We start from the raw sequence: 19,968 nt of genomic DNA, 5'->3' as shown, positions 1-19,968 counted from the left end.
CTGTGGAAATGAAATGTGGATTCTGTTCTGAAGTGGATTCCGTTCAGTCTCCTAGAACAGTGGTCCCCAACCTTTTTATCACCGGGGACCACTCAACGCTTAACAATTTTACTGAGGCCCGGTCGGGGGGGGGGTAGTTTACTCTTCTACTCTCAACCACTGCCCTAATGCTCTCTGATCGCTATGGTAATGTTTAAACATCCCTTCAAAATAAGATACAGACATGCCACAACAATGAACATAAGGAACATTTTATTTTCATGGAAATTTTAACTCATGACAATGACAAATCAATGGGAACCCTGAGCTTGTTTCTCTGCAACGAGATAGTCCCATCTGGGAGTGATGGGAGACAATGACACCCTAAGTGTGTTGTAAAGGGCCGGGGGGATGAAGTAAAGGGCTGGGGGGGGGAGAGAAGGTGTCCTTCGTGGACCACCTCCAATTAGTCGACGGACCACATGTGGTCCGTGGCCCACAGGTTGGGGATCGCTATCCTAGAATATTCAAAGTCTTTTAGAAGAGGAAATGTAAGATTCTACTTCCTTCCCGCATTTGCCCCATGGTATCAAGTTACGTTTCCATCTCCTTAGTAGTTCTGCTTGGACATCCACAAAGAGAACTGTTAATCAGGAAATTCAGCTCACTGGTTACAGAACCCTCTCCTTGCCTGTTCAGCCTCCACCTACTCTCCTGTGCTTGTTGGAAATTAAAAAGGGAAAGATTATTCCACTGAGAAGGATCCTCCCTTAACCAATATGTTTTGTTCTGTTTCTTTTCCTGAACAGTATCAAAGTTGCTTTCTTACTACACACTGAACTCCCATTATGCCATAATATTACAGCTTTAATACAATATAAGGTTAATACAAGCATTTCACTCTCCCCTCCCCTATTTCCTATTTTCCCTTCTTTAAGACCTCCATCGTTTCTTCCCTCCCCCTTTCTTGCTTCCTTCTCTTTCCCATTCATCAGATAAACTACCTTTATCTGCCTCTCCCTTTACTTTTCCTATCCCAGTTGAATTGTAGGTAATCTGCAAAGATTCACAGGGGATACCTCACTTTCCCCTTATCTCTCTCTGCACTATTTCCTCCTGTCAAGCCCTATATAGTTTCTCCTTTCCCTGATTCTCAACTATCTTCAAACCTACCTAACAAATCTATATATTTATTTACATAATTTATATCTCAACTTGCTCCACAATTAAGTTCCAAAGATGCTTACATCATTCTCCTCTCCCCTCTCATTCTCCTCACAATAACCTTGTGAGGTAGGTTGGGCTGATGGTGGTTGACCCAGGTTACCTAGTGAGCTTCCATGAAAGACTGGGGATTTGAATCTATGTCACCTAGACTCTAGTCTGAAACCCTATCCACTGTACCATATTTGCTTTTATCAGGTGGTACCCACTGAACAATTGCAAACTCCTAGTCCTGGGTGGGTCATACAAGTCAAGTGATAGAAAATAGGCCAATGGCTGCTATCAGGCTCGGGCCATTGTCCTTTATCAATGGTGAAGCAGCTGTTGAAAAAGCCATGGCCAAAACAGCCCTAGAAAAGGCCAAGCCCCCTTCCCTGACTACAGGTGCCTGTTTTATCACTGGGGTTCTTAACCCCTTCATTTTTAGATTATAGATTTTTCTGCAAATATAGGTAATGTTTGTAGAAAGATCTATCTTGTTTGTTGATGGCACTAGTCTCTAGATTTAAGTATCCACAGATTTGGCCAATTTAAGAGTTAGATGTGTGGATATAATATCCAGACTGATATATTTAAGACACTCCCTTTTTATTTGGCTGTTGTAAGCAACTGTTTGACTCTTTCACACAGAACAGAAGAAAGGGAATGAATTGAGAGAAGCCAATATACATTTTTTCCTCTACAGAGTTACAATTTCTGTTGTGTTTTATTATCACACCATGCAGTTTCTTCCTTTAAGGGCATCTGTGCCATATAAATGCCAAATGAGCTGTATTTCTGTATTGTCAAATGACAAGATATCTTTCAAGGTTACAAACAAGAAAAAAAATCAGAGTTCAGGTAGTGGGGCCATAAAGGATATGTATGTGAATACCAACAACACAATAAGATACTCAAGCTCTCTGTCTGTCACAATTCATCAAGTGTCTCACAGAAAATGTATTTGCCATTTTAATTTCTTAACATCTATGAGGGCATTTAAAAGCATAAAAAAGTTTTAAGGTTACTGTCAGGTGATTTCAAATTCTAATCTGATCAGACTGCTTACCTGGGGTGAAGTGTTATGTAGTCTGACTGCAGAGAACATAACAAGTTAAGTATCTCTGGCATTTGAATTATATTCATCAGTTCTCTCCCCCACACACACTTTTCAGTAAATAAAAAAGGTTTACATTGTTAAATGTTTAGAACACATTGTTCTTCTTAAGATTTGGTATGCTTTGGCATATGGGAACATTCTGTTGGAGATGTATTGACTAAATATATTACACATGACGGAATATACTACAAATATTAAATATAATACTATTCGGTTGTAAGAACGGTTTCTCCTCTGTGAATATTTGTTTCTGGAAATCCATCCTCATTATTAGCCCTGTGCATTATACTTCTCCTGTCTTCCTTGGGAAAAACAATTAAAAGATTCTTTTGGTGGCATTTTTGTGGCCACTGGATTTTAAATGCTCGTTAATTTGGCAAACTTACACGTACCATGTACAAGTAGTTCAAGTTAAGTTGCTATTTTTGCATAAAAGTAGGGATTTAGGGTGAGACACACAAAAAAATTATTTTGTAGCTTTATCCCCAGAAACATTTCCTATAGAAATCTACTCTAAACTTTCCTGAATTCAAAATCCAATTTTAAACTTTACCAACGAAGTGTCTTTATAATGGGATTGTTACTAATTCGTGTTATTCATACTATGCTCATCTTATTTTACCTTCTACAAAAAACAAACAAACAAAACCCCTTAAAATTCTGCTCAGGATCAGTTGAGTTAATTTACCTACATCCAGTGGGATTGTTTACCATTTAAGACATAAGCAACCATTCCATACTGACTTGAGAATTAGTATGGAGTATACTATTAACACAAGGAAGATCCAGATTCAAATCCCAACTCTTCTATAAAACTAAATGGATAACCTTAGACCCACCCCCACCCCAATCTATGTGTATACATACATACACACAAATACATATATAAAAGTTGTGCTTGAAAGTCTTCAGTTTCAAAAGTAGTATGCCATATGGACTGTTATTAGAATAACTCAAGCCTGTTATCCTCACTGGATGCATAGAAGTAATAACACCAGGTGGTGGGGTTTAGGTGTCAACTTTTGTGTTGATCTATTGTGGTGCCTTAGCTCCTATATTGAGAATTTAACACAGACTCAAAGGTGTTTATTTTTCTCAGGCAAAGCAGAAAAATATTCCCAATGTGAAATGCACTTTAAAAATATGATTACAGAGACAGTAAAAATATATATGACTAAAAATTGGCTCTTTGTTGTTAAAAATTAAGAAACAAAAAGCTAATCTGTAACCATTCCACGGGAGCGTTATTAATAAAACCCTTGGGGTGGCCCCTTCCCGCCGGGATGACAAGCAGTGGGCCCAATCGGCAAGCGCGAAGTGCCTCCCGACCCACCCACCCCCAAAGTACACCGCCTTCTCCCCGCACCGCCATTACCAGACTGCCTGCCACGAGGACATAGAGGCGCATGACAGGGCCAGCCTGGTGGAGGTGGCGGGGGGGGGCTTTGCCCCCAGCAAGGCGACATCCCCTCTGTGTCGCCGACACCAGCAAAGGGACAGACCCGCCGAGTCACTGCCACCCCCAAAGCCCCGCAGCCACCTGGCAGCCGCCAGGGGGAGTCGACCCCCTGAAGCCACAGAGCACCATAGGAGTTGATGACGACGCAGGTATACTGCCATCCATCTCAACCCCCCAACCTTCTCGCGGAGCCCCCCCAACACTCGCCCCTCCCCCGGGCGCCACCACTTTCCCACCCCCAAACACCCACCCACCCACCCTTCTTATCCCAAAGTCTTCCCCCCACTCGCTACTCGCCCTCCCACCTGCCCAGTGGACTCTTCCCCTTTCCTTACACCCCTGCCCCATCCCCTTCCATTCCATCCACCTGCCTGTCTTCCTTCCTACCTTCCTTTCTCCGTTTCTCTCTTTCCTTTCTGCCTCTCTCTCTCTGCCTCTTTCTCTCCCTCTTGCTTCATGCCTGCCTGCCTGCCTGCCTTCCTTCCTTCCTTCCTTCCTTCCTTCCTTCCTTCCTTCCTTCCTTCCTTCCTTCCTTCCTTCCTTCCTTCTATCCATCAATCCATCCACCCACCCACCCCTTAATCTCCTTTCTCGCTCCCAACCATCCATCCATTTCTCTCCTGCCTTTCTTTCTTCCATTCTTTCTCTTAATGCTTACTCTCCTTTCTCCCCCCTCTCTCTCTTTCACTTTCTCCCTCTCTCTTTCCCCTTTTCTCTATTGCTTGGCTGCCTGGCTGCCTGCCTACCTTCCTTCCTTCCCTCCCTCCAAGGGGGGAGGGGCCCAGGGGGGCCTCCAGCACCCACCCACTGCTCGCTAGTTTTGGTATAAACATGGTTTTCCAAGGAATGTTGCAGATTTTCTTTAACAAAAAATTAGTCACCTGTACTTCTCACAGATTATATACACCTATTGCAGTTAATATTATTAAGTTCAGGAAATCAAAACTTGTGTTTCAAGACTAAAGCATTGTTTACTTTCAAAAAGTTGTAAATAAGTTGACAACGATTCATCAGGAAACAATAAATAAAATCATTTCACAGAGCAGGTCAGGAAGTGTGTTAAGTGCACTCTGGCAAAAAAAAATCTAATAAACTGAGGAAATAAGAGTGAATTGTACCATTTAAAATGCACATAAAGATTGAAAATTATTCTTTCTGCATACTAAATATGAGATTCCAAGACCAAAGTTAAATTATTTTTTTCTTGTTTTAAGAGACACTGGGCAATTCCACACCCGATAAATATTGTGTAATGCTTACCCTTAGGTAGTAATTATATTTCAGATGCTCTGCATGATGTCGCCAATACCCAGTGTCCAAGCAGCAAACTGCTTGCTACATCTGCCCTTTTAAAGTGGTAGTTAGGGAATCGCGTGAAGTAGATTCCCCAACCTATGTGGCACGAGCTACAGGAGAGCAACCAGCAGGCCACCAGCCAAAGAAATGCATGGAGGCGAAGGCTATCTCCACCTCCAATGATCTGCCCTCACACTCCCAGGAAAGGGAGTTTTCTTTCTTTTTTTTTAAGCGAACTGCCTGGAGCAATGAATAGGTGTACAAGTGTGCAGGCAAAGTAAAAAATATTTTTTTCCCAAAGTTGTCACACAAAGCATGCCTCCCTAAAGCCCCCAAGCCCTAAATCAGGAACAAGATCATTTTTTTTAAGTTTCAAGTCTCCATAAAGGTTGGCATTCAAAAAGCACTACATATCTATGATTTGATGCATTTCAACAGAGAAGATTTGAATTAAAAAAAAATGCGGGCATTATGGGCCCTTTAAAACATTGAGAAAGGGGATCTGTTGCCTGGCTTGATTGACAGATGGAAGAGAGTAGTGTGTAAAACGCATTGCTCTCTTCCATTTCAAGCAGGCATGTGCAGTTTAAGGGAAAGGTGGCAAGATTATTTTTAGTGTTTTACCATTACACTGGCATAACACTATTTTTTTAGATGTGCAGAAATGCCCACTGTTTTCATATTACTACAGATCCCTAGGAAACACAATACGATGGGTAAAGAATGCTGTCCGTGATGGAGCTACCACTGTATTAGTGGATTACTTGAAGTGAGGCACAGAAAGACCTGGAAACGTACCTTTTCACTACTCTGAAAGGTAGGTGTGAGTGTGGGGGAATCAATACATAGTAATAATGTTGTCTAAAACAACAATCCCCAGCATGGTGTCCATGGGTGACAAGATGCCCACCAATATATTCCCTGATAGCCCCTTTTTGTGCTCCACATCATTTCTTCTCCAGAGACAGACCAGGTGCCTATTCCTGAGCTCCCCACACCAAACCCTATTCCAGCCCCCTTTCCTTATCCCTCATCTCTCTCGAACTCAACCCTCATAAACAGCCATTGCTAGCATTGCCTTAATCTCATTCTGCCTCGCAGGATGTTGCCAGGCCCGGCAGTCCTCCACCCCAGCCCACACCCAGCCCTTCTGCAGGAGCTGAAGGGCCTGGCTTTGCAACAGAATTACCAAGCTGAACACTGATAAGCTGCTAAGGAGGCCACAGTCAGCCTGGTATAAGGGCTAAGAGAGTGGAGGACTCTAATCTGGAGAACCAGGTTTGCCTCCCCACTCCTCCTCATGAAGCTTGTTAGGTCACCTTGGGCCAGTCACCATTCTTTCAGAACTCTCCTTTCAGCCTCATCTACCTAATAAGATGTTGTGGGGAAGGGAGGGAAATTTTAAGCTGTTTTGAGACTCTAAGGTAGAGAGAAGCAGAGTATAAAATCCAACTGTTCTTAATTTGGCTTGAGTGCATACCACTGTGGGATGAGTTGCTAGAAAAGCATGTCCTCTGTTATCATTTCCTGACTAAGAGTGCTATGAGGTTGGCTTGATGAAAGTATCCCACATGCCCAACATTGTTTCCTTCACCCACATCTTTTGTCCTTGTCTAGCAGTCCGGGCTGCAAATGGGGAGGAAGTAATGGTATGCCAGCTTACTCCAGTGTAAGTCCGTTGTATTCAGAAGGACTTTCTTCTGGGTAATCATACGTAGGAGCAGTCTTAGAGGGAACAATTCCAGAGAATCTGCTCTGTCACATCATTGTCACATGCAGGTTTACTCAGAGGTAAATCCTTATACACTCAAAGAGAGATAACACATCTGTAAACAGCCCGTGGCGCCACGGGCGCCACGGACTGTATAAAGGAGTAAGGGGTAGTGGGGAGGAGTTAGGGCGGGACCGGTCCGGGATAAAAACTCAGGGGGGGCCAATCAGGAGCCGCGAAGCGGCTCCTGATTGGCCCCTCCGAGTGTCAATCCCGCCCCAAGCAGACAATGGGGAGCCGCGCGAAGCGCGGCTCCCCATTGCCTGCTTCACTCGCTCGGAAAATGGCGGCCCGCCTGGTGAGAGCCTCGGCTGGGGGGTGGCCCGGGAAGCCTTCTCTCGGCCGGCGGAGCGGCCTCGCAGCGTTGTGGACGCTGCGAGCCCACTCCGCCGGCCGAGAGAAGGCTCCAGACAGCCTCGGGGGGGTGGGTGGGGGGGGGGAAGGGAAGCCTTCTGCCGCCGGCCGCAGCGGGCTCACAGCGTCGTAGACAGAAAAAAAAACCCTGAAGGAGCCTTTCCCAGCTCCAAGCAGCAGAAAAAAAAAACCCTGTAGGAGCTCCAAGCCAGCACGCCCACGAGAGGCAGCAGAAAAAAAAAACCCTGTAGGAGCCTTTCACAGCTCCACGCAGCAGAAAAAAAACGCACCTCCTGGTGTCCCCTGGGTCCTAGCGCCCATTGCATTCCTGGTTGCAATGGGCTTTCTTGCTAGTAAGAGAAATAAAGCACTTAGGTGCTTTCTTCTTTTAAACTTTCCAGTCCATCCCAGTTTTCCCCCAAAAGGAAAGAGACAATCTTGACATTGCCTCCTTGGCGTACTGTGTTCAGCTTTGGGCACCACAACTGAAGAAATATGGAGAGAAACTGGAGCATGTCCAGAGAAGGGCTGCGAAGATGGAGAAGGGTTTGGAGACCAAGTTCTATGAGGAAAAGTTGAGGGAGCTTGGTCTGTTTAGCCTGGAGAGAAGACATCTAAGAAGTCTTCAAATACTTGAAGGGCTGTCATATAGAAGATGGAGCAGGGTTGTTTTCTGTTGCCAATGGGTTGAAATTAATTTAAAAGAATTTTCGGCTAAACTTCTGGAAGAAGTTCCTCACAGACAGAGTGGTTATTCAGTGGAATAGGCTTCCTTGGGAGGTGGTGAGGTCATCTTTGGAAGTTTTAAAGCAGAGGCTACACAGTCATCTGACATGCTAATTTTATGAACTTAGGCAGATTGTGAGTGGCTGGGCAGCCCTGCATACCCAGGGAATTGCTAATTGCCACAGTGGGATGGTAGGTGAATTTCTTCCAGTCCAGGCTGGATTCCTGAGATTGTAGGGGTCACTTGGGCATGAAATTGGGGTCACTGTGGGTTGGCAGAGAGTTCCTACATTGTGCAGGGGGTTGGACTAGATGACCCTAGAGGTCCCTTCCAACTCTATGATTTTAAGATGCTTCAGAATTAGAAGGTTTTTATATGCCTCTTTTCTCTACCCAAAGGAGGCTCAAAGTGGCTTACAGTCTCCTTCCCTTTCCTCTCCCCACAACAGACACCCTGATAAAGCTGTTCTGATAAAGCTGTTCTGACTGAGCAGTGATATCAGGGCACTCTCAGCCTTACCCACCTCACACCTCAACAACTGCTATCGAAGTTTTTCTGAAAGTAATTAAAGATTTCTGGGGAGAAGTCCTCCTTGCCAACAAAATAGGTTAAGATATCGTTACAGTGCTAATAATACATTTAGGCAGATATCTAATGTAATGTTTCCTCATGGCAACACTTTCAACCTGTTTATGTGAGGGTCAGGCAAATGTAATCCAATGTGATCACAGTATGTTTTTCTGCTGTTACTTACTTTCAGTTTCGGCATGTGTAAACCTTTTTGCAATGCAATTGCCAATCTAATTGCACTTTTGAAGTCAAGAAAAGGAAAGAAGATAATCACAGGGTTTAGTAAAGCATGTGTTGTTTTACATGCATATTGAATTTGTATCTTAAGGAGACGATAGTAACATTTTTAGATGGCATTTACATAGATATGCTCCTTAAAGTCACATTTGCCTCTGATCTCGGTCCAGAAGTTTTGCATATTAATTAGAGTGTGGGATTAACATTTTCAAGTAGATTATATAGGGAACTCAAAAGCATTGGACCCCATGGCAGATTTTGTTTAAAGTAGTTTTTAAAAAGTAAATAATTCCAAGACACCATGGGGAGCATATTTAAGGATTACATTTTTTTTTAAGCTGTAGGCACAAGAGAAAGTACTTTTTTGGCAGTTTAGAGTTCCTACTGGTACCTTGAAAGGGGGATGGGAAGGCAGGATGGTGTAGCCTGCTCTTGAAAGCTAAGCAGGGTCGCTGCATGGAAGTTCACCAAGGAAGGTTTTGCACAGTAAGGCAATGAAAAACCAACTCAAAAAACAGCTATTTTTTTAAAAAATACCATTTTCCATCTCATCTTAATGCACCTTAATATAACAACATGCAAATCTATGTCACATGCTTCTCAATATTTGTGGTAGAAGGTTGAGATTTCCCCCAGATGGTTCTGCTCATATGTACATCTAAGCTAGGGGTAGTCAATGCTGGCAGGGGCTCATGGAAATTGTAGTCCATGGACATCTGGAGAGCCGCAGTTTGACTACCCCTGATCAAAGCAGTACTATAGTTCAGACATATGATAATTCTTACTAGTATCAAAGGAGAATTGCAAATTAAGTTTATCAGTGATTGGTTAGATATGTATGTGTTTAGATATTATTCTTAAATAGGGGAGATAAGGCTTGTGAGCCATATCCAGTTCATCAAGGCATTTTCAAAATACTCATAGGCTTTGTTCAGACACAGCACATTAATTTTAACTAAGGCTGGTTTGTGAAGCCAAGATTCATCTTACAGGCAATCACTCAGTTCTGATTTGCCTTCACTAATGCTAGTTTCAGCACCCGTTGACCTTCCCTTCACCTCCTCTGCAGACTGAAGCCAAAAATTTTGACATATCTCCATCTCCTGCTCACCACATTGTAGCTAAGGTTATAGGCCCTTGTCCCTTTCTTTGGGCACTTGTAAATGAAGCTGTCTGAGTCTTTACATTAACTTTTGCTGTACATCAAATGCAAGCAATCCAACCTCCTGCTGCTAATTGAGCTGTTGTCCCTCCCCCCCCCACCCCCCACACAATATATCTATGCCAAAATCTAACCGCCATGGTTTATTTCAGACCTGATTACCTTCATTCTCCCATGCCCACATATTCAAATATGCTACCACTGCACCACACCAGAATTTACTTTTGAAACAGCTTTGTTATCCTATGAGAGCCCCTGAATCCAAAGACCCATTTTGAGAAAGACTCTTCTCTATGATAACTGGGATATACCTAGAGATTTGTATGAGCCTCTTGTGGCGTAGAGTGGTAAGGCAGCCATCTGAAAGCTTTGCCCATGAGGCTGGGAGTTCGATCTCAGCAGCCGGCTCAAGGTTGACTCAGCCTTCCATCCTTCAGAGGTCGGTAAAATGAGTACCCAGCTTGCTGGGGGGTAAGCGGTAATGACTGGGGAAGGCACTGGCAAACCACCCCGTATTATGTCTGCCATGAAAACGCTGGAGGGCGTCACCCCAAGGGTCAGACATGACTCGGTGCTTGCACAGGGGATACCTTTACCTTACCTAGAGATTTGGCAGTGGAGCCTGAGGAGGGAACTAAATGGGGTATGATGAGTCTACCCTACAAAGCAGCCATTTTCTCCCAGGGAACTGATCCCTGGAAACCAACTGTAATTCTGGGAGATCACCAGGCCCTACCTGGAAGCTGGCGATTCTGGTTGCATGGACTGCACAATTATAGATAAAGTTAGCAATAATACCCATTTGTTACGTCTCCTATAGTGCCTGCCACTCAGCTCAACAGGCAATTCTCACTTAATCCCAAATGTAAGTTTTAATATTCATGGTAATCAGCCAGGCAGCAGAGAATATTAGCACCTTCCAGCTAATGACAATGCCTTCCAGCTGGTTTGAGAACTTTTAAAGACAGGCCAAACTATGGGGATACCTGAGACTAGATAATCTTTTCTCCACAGTCACTACAGGTGTCACAGCAAGAAACCTTTTAGCTGGAGGGGAGGTATCCAAGAAAGTATGAAAACTGCCACTGCCGTAGTAATATTGTCTTTTGGGGGGGGGGGGTTGATTTAAAGAAATAATGGACAAAGTACAGCAATTTTGTTAATATGTACTTTTTTCACACTTACCTGTGTTTCTTTATCACATTCTGATGTGATTCTCCCTGTCCCAATTTACAAAAAAAACGCCTTTAGAATGCTTTTCCTTTTTGTCTTTTAAAAGGGGAAATAAAAGACAACGTGAATGGGATCCATACACTTTTAAAAAGAACCCAAGATGATTTATCACTAGGGGACTTCAGTAGAAATGTATCTGTAGCTTGTTTTGTAGGCCTGCAGCATCTATGATTGAACACTGTCCAGCATTTGTGAAAAAGAAATGAATACTGATGTTTAATTAGGTATGCTCTTTAAGCATTCTTAAGATACTAAGCTACTTGTATTTTTTTACAGTGTTTAAATTTTATTTTTTTTAACTAGCCTACATGTTCAGTGTATCCAAGAATGCAATGGGTGCTGGTGGTTGGAGTGACAGCTGCACTGCTGGTTGGCCCGCCATGGCTGCTGGTGGGTGGGCGGGTGAGCCTCTTGTGGCACAGAGTGGTAAGGCAGCCATCTGAAAGCTTTGCCCATGAGGCTGGGAGTTCAATCCCAGCAGCCGGCTCAAGGTTGACTCATCCTTCCATCCTTCCAAGGTCAGTAAAATGAGTACCCAGCTTGCTGGGGGGTAAACGGTAATGACTGGGGAAGGCACTGGCAAACCACCCCGTATTGAGTCTGCCATGAAAACGCTGGAGGGCGTCACCCCAAGGGTCAGACATGACTCGGTGCTTGCACAGGGGATACCTTTACCTTTACCTTTACACTCCAAAATGTCCTCCATCTGCTGTCAACATGGAAGCATGGGCTTCAATAGGGATGGCATGGGGCTATTTTCCCCTGCATGGTCACAACTGTGGACAATGAACTAAACCTTAACCATTTCCACATATGTTGTCTTCTTTTAATTCTGCTCCCTTCCATTACATTGATTTATTCCTTGGATTTCTAGGTTGCCCCTCTCCAAAAAGGTCTCAGGGCAGCTTAGAAAAGGAATAATCTTGTACAATAAAACCTTTAAAATCTTAAAATTCATCTAAAATACTACCATAATCACCTGTCAATTAAATCATCTCCCAGGCATGATGTTAAAGCCATTCAAGATAGAATAATTGCCCCGGCTATGATGGCAGGAGAATGGGTCAGGCAGAAGCCTGGGCAGGGAGGAGGGATTCTGCAGAGGGGTCCTTTCAGCTGGTCAGAGTGCAACCTTGGCCTCATCCAAATGCCTGGTGGAAGAGCAATGTCTTGTAGGCCCTTGGGAGCTCTGTAAGGGTCTAGATCTCTGACAGCAGCTCATTCCACCAGACTAGAGCCAAAAAGGCCCTGACTCTTGTTGAAGCCAGGCACACTTCTATGGGGCTGGTACTAGTATTTGTTGGTAGTTGCTGAGTGAAGAACTCTTTGGGGGGACATGTAAGGAGAGACAATCCCTCAGATACACAAGTCCCAGACTGCATAAGGCTTTAAAATCTTGTTTCTCCAGTTAGCTGAAGCCAGCATCTCTGGTTCTCCTGTCTATTCTCATAACAACCTTGTGAATAAGTTAGACTGAGATAAAGTGACTATCAATCAATATGATAATTTGTAACACAGCCCTAAACAGAATGACCCCCTTCTACACAGTTTGACTTTGAAGGACATAATTTTACTTAGAACAGCACTGTAAGTTACCGTGTGGCAGGAAGGGGGTGGAGAAATCAACATTTTAACAGGCACTAAGATTTTGGACTTTAGTTCTTAAGCTTCCCAAGTGACTTAAATCTTAGTGCTGACAGGCTTTTGTTTCGGTGTTGTCCCCCTTCAGTACACTTCCTTGGAGTGTCCTCAAACTCTTCTGGTTTCCAGGAGGCTGGTATAACCAAATCCCTTATCTTGAAACGCCAGTACTTTTCTTGAGTTTTTAAGTGACTCTTAAAGGTCTCTAAGGCAGTTTCTAACACTACACTAGGATTCTTTATACTTTTCATAGATAACTCCCTGTTTGACTGGGTAGGGAATTCTCATCTCTCTAGAAGATCTATCCCCTTTCCTTGGCCCAAATGAGTCTTCGCATTCTTTCCAGTTCTCTGTATGTGTTGAAACTCTCTCAGCAAAGGCTGAAATCAGATCCTTTCTCAAGTCTTTGTCTATTCAGCTGATGCTAACCAATCAGATTGCTTGGATCAGCCTGTCACTCAAGTATCACTGTTTCTGTGAAGAATTAACCCGTCACAGTCCTTCAGCTGTTTATACAGCATTTCTAAGCTTCTTAAAAGTGCAGTATATCACAGTGCCATATCAATGTTTTTTGTTCAAGGTATCTTTGTCATTTGTTTTCCTAACAATTCTCCAATGATCATTCACAACTTTTATTACTATTGTGTCTGCTGTCTCTCCCTTTTTCTATAGAGATCTGATCTGGGATAGCAGATCTGATACCAATTAGAGCTTCACTTTCACCTGTTTTCTACTTGTGTATTTATCTTTAACCGCTCCTGGGGAGCGGATAAAATAATCGGCTAAGGGCACCTAAGGAGAGCCCTGTCCGTGATGAGGAAGGGTGCTGATAGGCCCCTTCCTCATGACTGGCAATTGGAGGGCTCAATCGCCAGGCGCGAAGCGCGCCTCCCCATTGGTCCCTTCCCAACAGACTGAGTAATAGGGAGCCGCAAAGCGCCTCCCGATCCGCCTCCCTTCCACCTTGCCTCCACCCGGCCGGCCGCCACCATTCCCTCGCCGCCACTCCGCCCGGCCGGCTCCTGCCTCGCGGTGCGCCCTCCTACGGTCTGCCGCCGCTGCCACCGCCCCGGCCTCCGAGATGCCTGCAGATGCCCCGCATGCCCGGCACCGCCACTCGCACCTTGCCTCCGCCCGACCGGCCCCGCCATTCCCTCGCCGCCACTTCGCCCAACCGGTTCCTGCCTCGTGCCGCGCCCTCCTATGGTCGCCCGCCGCGGCGCTGCTGCCGCCTCTGAGACGCCCCACATGGCTGCCACCGCCATGTGACGCCACCCGCCGCACCCAGGCGCCGCTGCATAGCCGCTGCGCTGCCGCCCTCTGCCCCGCGTGCCTACAGCCTAACCGGCCTCACACCCTCCGACCATGCTTCTGCCGCCCCGCCCAGCCCCGCCGCCGACGCCCACAGCCAGTTCGGGGGTCGCGTGCACCGAGGTAGGCCACGCCACCGGACTCGGGGGCCCAGCCTGAGCCGCCCCTGCCCCGCCAGACTCCCCTGCCTCGCTAGCGCCCGCTGCATTATTCTGCAGCGGGCTTATTTACTAGTAGATAAGTAAAATGCTACAAAATGCTATAAGTCTTCAGTGCTTTCTCCTTCAAAGGGGAACCAACCCAGTTAATTGCACAAACCATATCTGCTCTCACATCATATATTTCTTTTTCTACAGAGAAAGTTGATCAGCTTCCTGACATGCAACTGCCTAAGCAATGAATGATGCTTTGTTATCACCTCAACATCCAGTTATGTAAGATTTAGCTATACGATGCCACTGATATACCTAAACTAGGTCTATTGTTTCTCACTGTCTCCTATTTGTTTGTCCCTAATGGTGTGCTCACAAAGTAATATGTTGAAGTTGAAAATACTGCTTTTAAACCATACATCTGAATTTCAATGAAAGGAATTAAAATTCAATCTCATATAAACACAGTAGGTAGTCAGAACTAATCCTTAGGATTTTATGTTAAATCATGCCAGCTAAGTAACATGTTCCTCCCCTCTGTCTTCCTCTCCACCAAAAAGCTATTGCCACAGGGGCTACTTACTCGTATATGTAAGCTGAAATCCTTGGTCTGTATCTGATCCATTGGTATTAAATTCTATCCATAAGTGGTTAGATGTGCTATTGAGAACAAGCCCCGTCAATTCACTTTTTGTAAAAGTCCCCAAGAGACGTGATGAGCTGTCTTTTCCATCATATACCTGTTAAAACATAATCACATTTGGCTTTTTACATTAAAATGGACCTTAATTCATTTTTTAAAAACTATTTTTACGTCGTTTTTATGTGTGCACTTATTTTCAGACCACCTAAGCTCCCACTTATGGAATATAACATAGAGGCTGCCATAGATATGAAAACTCATGTGAAAGGTATTTGTATACTGCTTTGCTGAACGGTTTTTGTAAAAACGGTTTTGTGAAGCTTCAATATTCAATATTTATTCATATCCCTGGCAGTTTATAGTTTCATCCCCCTTCCTATAATCCACATAATAAGGCTTAAAAGGTTTGTGACATTTCAGTCAAGGTGCCTCTCCTGAAAACACTGATGAGAGGGCAAAAATAACCTCTACTGCTCTGTTCCCTCCTGACTAAATGTATTAAAAAGTAGGATTGAAGTGGTGAAGCTTGTCTGCCACCTTTTATTTCAGATTCCAAGCCTGAGGTGATTTTTGTCTTCAAATCATTTTTAATAAAAGAAATATACTGTTTGATATCACTTTAGAGAGAGGTGAGCTTCTGCTTTCAAACAAAGGGCACAGAGGTTTACCTTTAGTGTACAATATTGCACTGGGAAACTTGAATCAGCTTTTAATATTGTTGATTTTTGACATGCTTTTAAAATGGGTTAGGTCACATAGGAAATGTGGGTGTGGGTGTGTGTTTTTACAATCTTTGAGGTGGAAATGAATACAAGAATCAAGTTCACAATGACCTGGATGTTCCAGTAATGTAAACGTTTTCATGATCTCCACTTCAAAATGTCCTCTCTCTCTCTGGCCCAGCATTCTATCAGCACAATGCTAAGTAGAGTTACACACTTCTAAACCCATCGATTTCAATGGATTCAGAAGGGCGTAATCTGTTTAAGACATTACAGTATGTATGCTAATGAATGGCAGTGAGCCAAATTCTTATTTCACACAGGAAAGTAGTCTATAGTTTCATTACTTTACCGTCTTAAGTAGTGCTACTCCATTCTAATCCCATTTTCTTCACTTTGGATTATACCTTTAGACCATATGTGTTTTTGAGGTCTCAAATGGTAGTAATTTAGGAATCATGCACAATTCAACAATTATTGGACTTATTTGCATTTTAAACATGGCAGAACAGTTATGGCAAATAAATTAGATTAATATTGTTATATCTAATCAAAGTAGAATCTATGAATAATAGTAAAGGTAAACTGGTTCATTTTGATAGAGAAAAATATAGATTTAATGTTACAGGAGCATTTACTAAAAATGAATATTGTTTTTTTTTATTACGGTGGATTGTTTAACTTTAATATAGTCAATGAAAATTTAATTTCCATTTTCCAAATACAATACATAATGTGACAGAGGTGTCTACCTAACAGCATAAACAGCTTTCCAAGAACTACTGTACTTGTAGTTGCAGGAATCTTACTATTGTGATAAAAAGATTCAAACGGGCTCACGCCAGAAGGAAGCATGGAGGATGTTATATGCAAATTCTACAGCAAGGGTGGCCAAACTGTGGCTCTGCAGATGTCCATGGGCTACAATTCCCATGAGCCCCTACTAACTTACTGCTGGCACAGACTAATGGGACTTGTAGTCTAAAGACATCTGGAAAGCCAGTTTGGCCACCCCTGTTTTAGAGTATTTTCAGTGGAAAAGTTATCTATGCCTTATTCTAATCTAATCCAGTCATTATTATTAAAAAAATACCCTAGTTAGATGATTAGTGCTTTAATCTAAATGACATAATCTGATGTAATGTTAGTGCAGCCTTATAAAATGAACTGGAACCATTCTGGATAGGGACTTTGCTTTCCAGTAGGATTCTTAACCACCTCTATTCAGAAAATGTTTTGTGATTTTTCCTATCTTTGTATAAAGAGGAAAAAGAGGCATAGGGGCAAAAAAATCGCCATGTACTCAGGGTACCAAAATATAAGGACTACCCTTTCACCTCATATCAACCCAAGAAACAAAGACTGGTGGCACTTGGAATAGCAGTGTATATATCGTTGGGCAGTTTCCTACAATGAATATATATCCTGTGTGGTTTTTATGAAAATTATTTGCCAGTTCTGTGCAAAACAAACACTATTAGCTGTGCCATCATTACTTCGTCTCCATCACACTTGGGAAAGCCCTTGACTTAGACAGGCTCACTAAAGCTAAGTTTGCAACAGCAAATGCTTTTGTACCTTGACCTGAAGTTCAGCTACTTCTAATTCGAAGCGGTCTACTTTTAATTGCCAGGCTTTGATTTTTGTTTTAACCTTCTCTGCTAGATTAAAGAGACAGCTGTGTATATGTTATTCCCGTGTGCCTTGACCAAAATGCCTCTTAACTTAATCTTTTCCTGTCTGGTAAAAATAACCACCATCCTCACACTGTAATGCACATTTTCCAGCATACATCTCCAAAATCCCCCTCAGACATTCATTTAGAAACTGACATTACCACAAGCATCTGCCAAAGCAGTACTCTAAAAGTGTCTCTCTAAAGATCTTCTTTTTTCCTTTGAAACTTAATCCAAAAACCATGTTAGGGCTTTATAACAGAAGCAGTCTACTACCAGTTGCTCATTTCTTATGGTAACTAGAATTCCTGTATATGTACATATTGGCTTTCCTGCTCACTTAATACCGGATGCAGTTAAAGACACTGGAAACAGTGCTCCCTTATGTTAAGGGGAAAGCACAAATACGAAGATTCACCTAGCAATGTATGAATGTTGCAACATACCTGGACTTGACTAATAACCCAAGGTTCTCCTTCCCTTCTCCAGGCCCTCAGGGCCAACTAGCTCAACAAAATGCTCCCGGGAGCCAGGAAAGAAAGAGAATGATTACACTAAAAGAAGTGCAAGAGAACTGTGGTTTTCAAGAATGGCAGTCTATAGGGAAGTGCTCACTTGGGTGGCAGGAAGTGAGATGATTATCTGTTGAGATCCACTCCATTCTATCAGACCCAGCGTCTATGGCTGAGGAAAGAGTTGAGAAAGGTGATCTGCAGTCAACAACAGAAGGTCTCCTAAGATATCCTACTTTGGTAAATATACTTAATTACGATTAGGATATCTCAGGTACCTTGTCTAGGATGAACAGCTAGCTTCAGTTCTCTCTTACATACACACAGGGGTTCATGTCACAAGTTCCCACATATCTGCTTTTCCAACATTGATGTATAAAACTGAATTAGGTAATTTTAGGGTTTTTAAAAATATTTACCTTTACACTGTCGCCCTCATGCAGCTGAAAAGTTCTGGCTCTCAGATTAATACCTTTCCCGGGTTCAGTTTCAATTTTATAAATACATTCATGGTTGTTGTCATAATTAGATGGGAAATTTGGTGAAAGCAATGTTCCTTCATTTCCAGAAACACTTGCTCCACATTCAGCTAAAACAAACAAGCAAAACCAGACGCAAGGTTAATTACCACTTTAAAAGATTTAAAACACTGTACTTATTTTCTGCCAGTACTTGAAAACGAAAGTATGAAATTCCATTTCTTTTTAGCTGGTGGCAACTTTAAGACAATAATGCACTTGCCATTTCTTATAACATATTTATGAAAAAAAACTGCTATCCTTTAGATCAGAATCATTGAATCGCTATATCTAGGTATGGAATTTTCTGTTCTTTCAAAACTCCTCGATTGAAATTTCATGTCTCAGTGCTCTGAAACATGTTGAATTATATTCACATTTTCCAGTGAGTCAGAATCCGAGCAAGCTGTTTCTTCCCCTTGATTTTTTGGCATATCTTCACTGGGTATAAAAGTGATGTTTTTAGGAGCCCCCTTTTTTCATTTTCCGAGGCAAAATTAGGCCCTAGAGAACGAAAGGCTGCGGGCATGACATTGCCCCCTTTACTGATACACCGCAAGAGCATTGTTGCAATAGGATAAGCAGGTTCTTTAGATTACCAGCTTTCCTTTAACAAAAGTAGGTCTCTATTCTCTTTCCTTGCAGATATATGCCTGTGTATATGTATGTATGTATGTATGTATGTATGTATGTATGTATGTATGTATGTATGTATGTATGTATGTATGTATGTATGTATGTATGTAAGCTCCACAAGGGAATCGGAGAACAATTTACTTTAAAAAATACAGCTGAGAGAGAGCCTACTAAACCTGCTGTTACAACACTCTAGCAATATATCAATATTTTATGGGGGGGGGGGGCTGTGACACCATTGATACTACTGATGACAATGAAAAACTTCATTACTGAGGATATGTACAGAAGAATTTAACCTGACCCCAAAACCGTGACAATCTAGAGGAAGGGCAGACGTGCAGAATCAACAGTAAGTTTCTGTAGCTGCCAGGTAGATCACTGGCCACAAAATGCAGTTCATTGACTCTATGACCTATTCAGAAGCAAGGTTGTATGCTAGGCATTTCTACTACGTGGATAACTGAAAGGGCTAACTAGGGTTATTTAATTTATTTTTGGTTTTATACCATATCCTTCCCCTAAGACTCAGGGGAATTAATATTCAAATGGCACTGTTATTTAAATAGTTTGTTCATTTTATCACTCCATTTTGTCTTTTAAATTTTATTTCATCTTGCTTATTTATTGTAGATAGCAGGTTACTGTTTTATTCCTGTTTCCCCCTTATGATTATCCACTTCGGCATATCTCTACAGAATAAAGAAAAGTATACAAGCAATGGCAATCCCCTTGTGTTCTGAAAACTGTCTCATCATGGCTCAAAGGCTTACAGTTTTGAAGAACTAACCTAGCAGGTGATACTTTGTCAGCTGACAGCTCTAAGGAGAACTATCTTTCACATTAGCATTCATTTTCAATTTAGGCGATGATGATCAAATAGTTTATAAATAGCTGTTTATAGTAAATATTATCACTGCAATGAAACTATATTGTCAAATTCTTCAATACCTCATATCAGTTCAGTTACAAGAAGGTGGCTGTTTCTGGCCCAAAAAGGATAAAAGAAAATCTGCAAAGTTCTTAACAGGGAAAAAGATAATGTA

General features: G+C 42.6%; 1 protein-coding gene across 3 annotated transcripts in view; it reads right to left on the bottom strand.

Moving 5' to 3' along the window:
- CSMD1 (CUB and Sushi multiple domains 1) overlaps positions 1–19,968 on the bottom strand; it is a 1,334,105-nt gene that overhangs the window by 243,070 nt on the left and 1,071,067 nt on the right. For all 3 annotated transcript variants that reach the window (XM_077309265.1, XM_077309276.1, XM_077309285.1), the window contains 2 exons: positions 18,188–18,357; positions 14,799–14,955 (listed from right to left, as the gene is read on the bottom strand). In XM_077309265.1, the coding sequence (XP_077165380.1) occupies positions 14,799–14,955; positions 18,188–18,357 (327 nt within the window). The remainder of the gene's footprint in view (positions 1–14,798; positions 14,956–18,187; positions 18,358–19,968) is intronic.

The sequence above is a fragment of the Paroedura picta genome, chromosome 1 (assembly GCF_049243985.1).
Source record: "Paroedura picta isolate Pp20150507F chromosome 1, Ppicta_v3.0, whole genome shotgun sequence".
In the NCBI taxonomy this organism is placed as follows: Eukaryota; Metazoa; Chordata; class Lepidosauria; order Squamata; family Gekkonidae; genus Paroedura; species Paroedura picta.
This window is presented reverse-complemented; position numbering and strand designations above follow the sequence as displayed.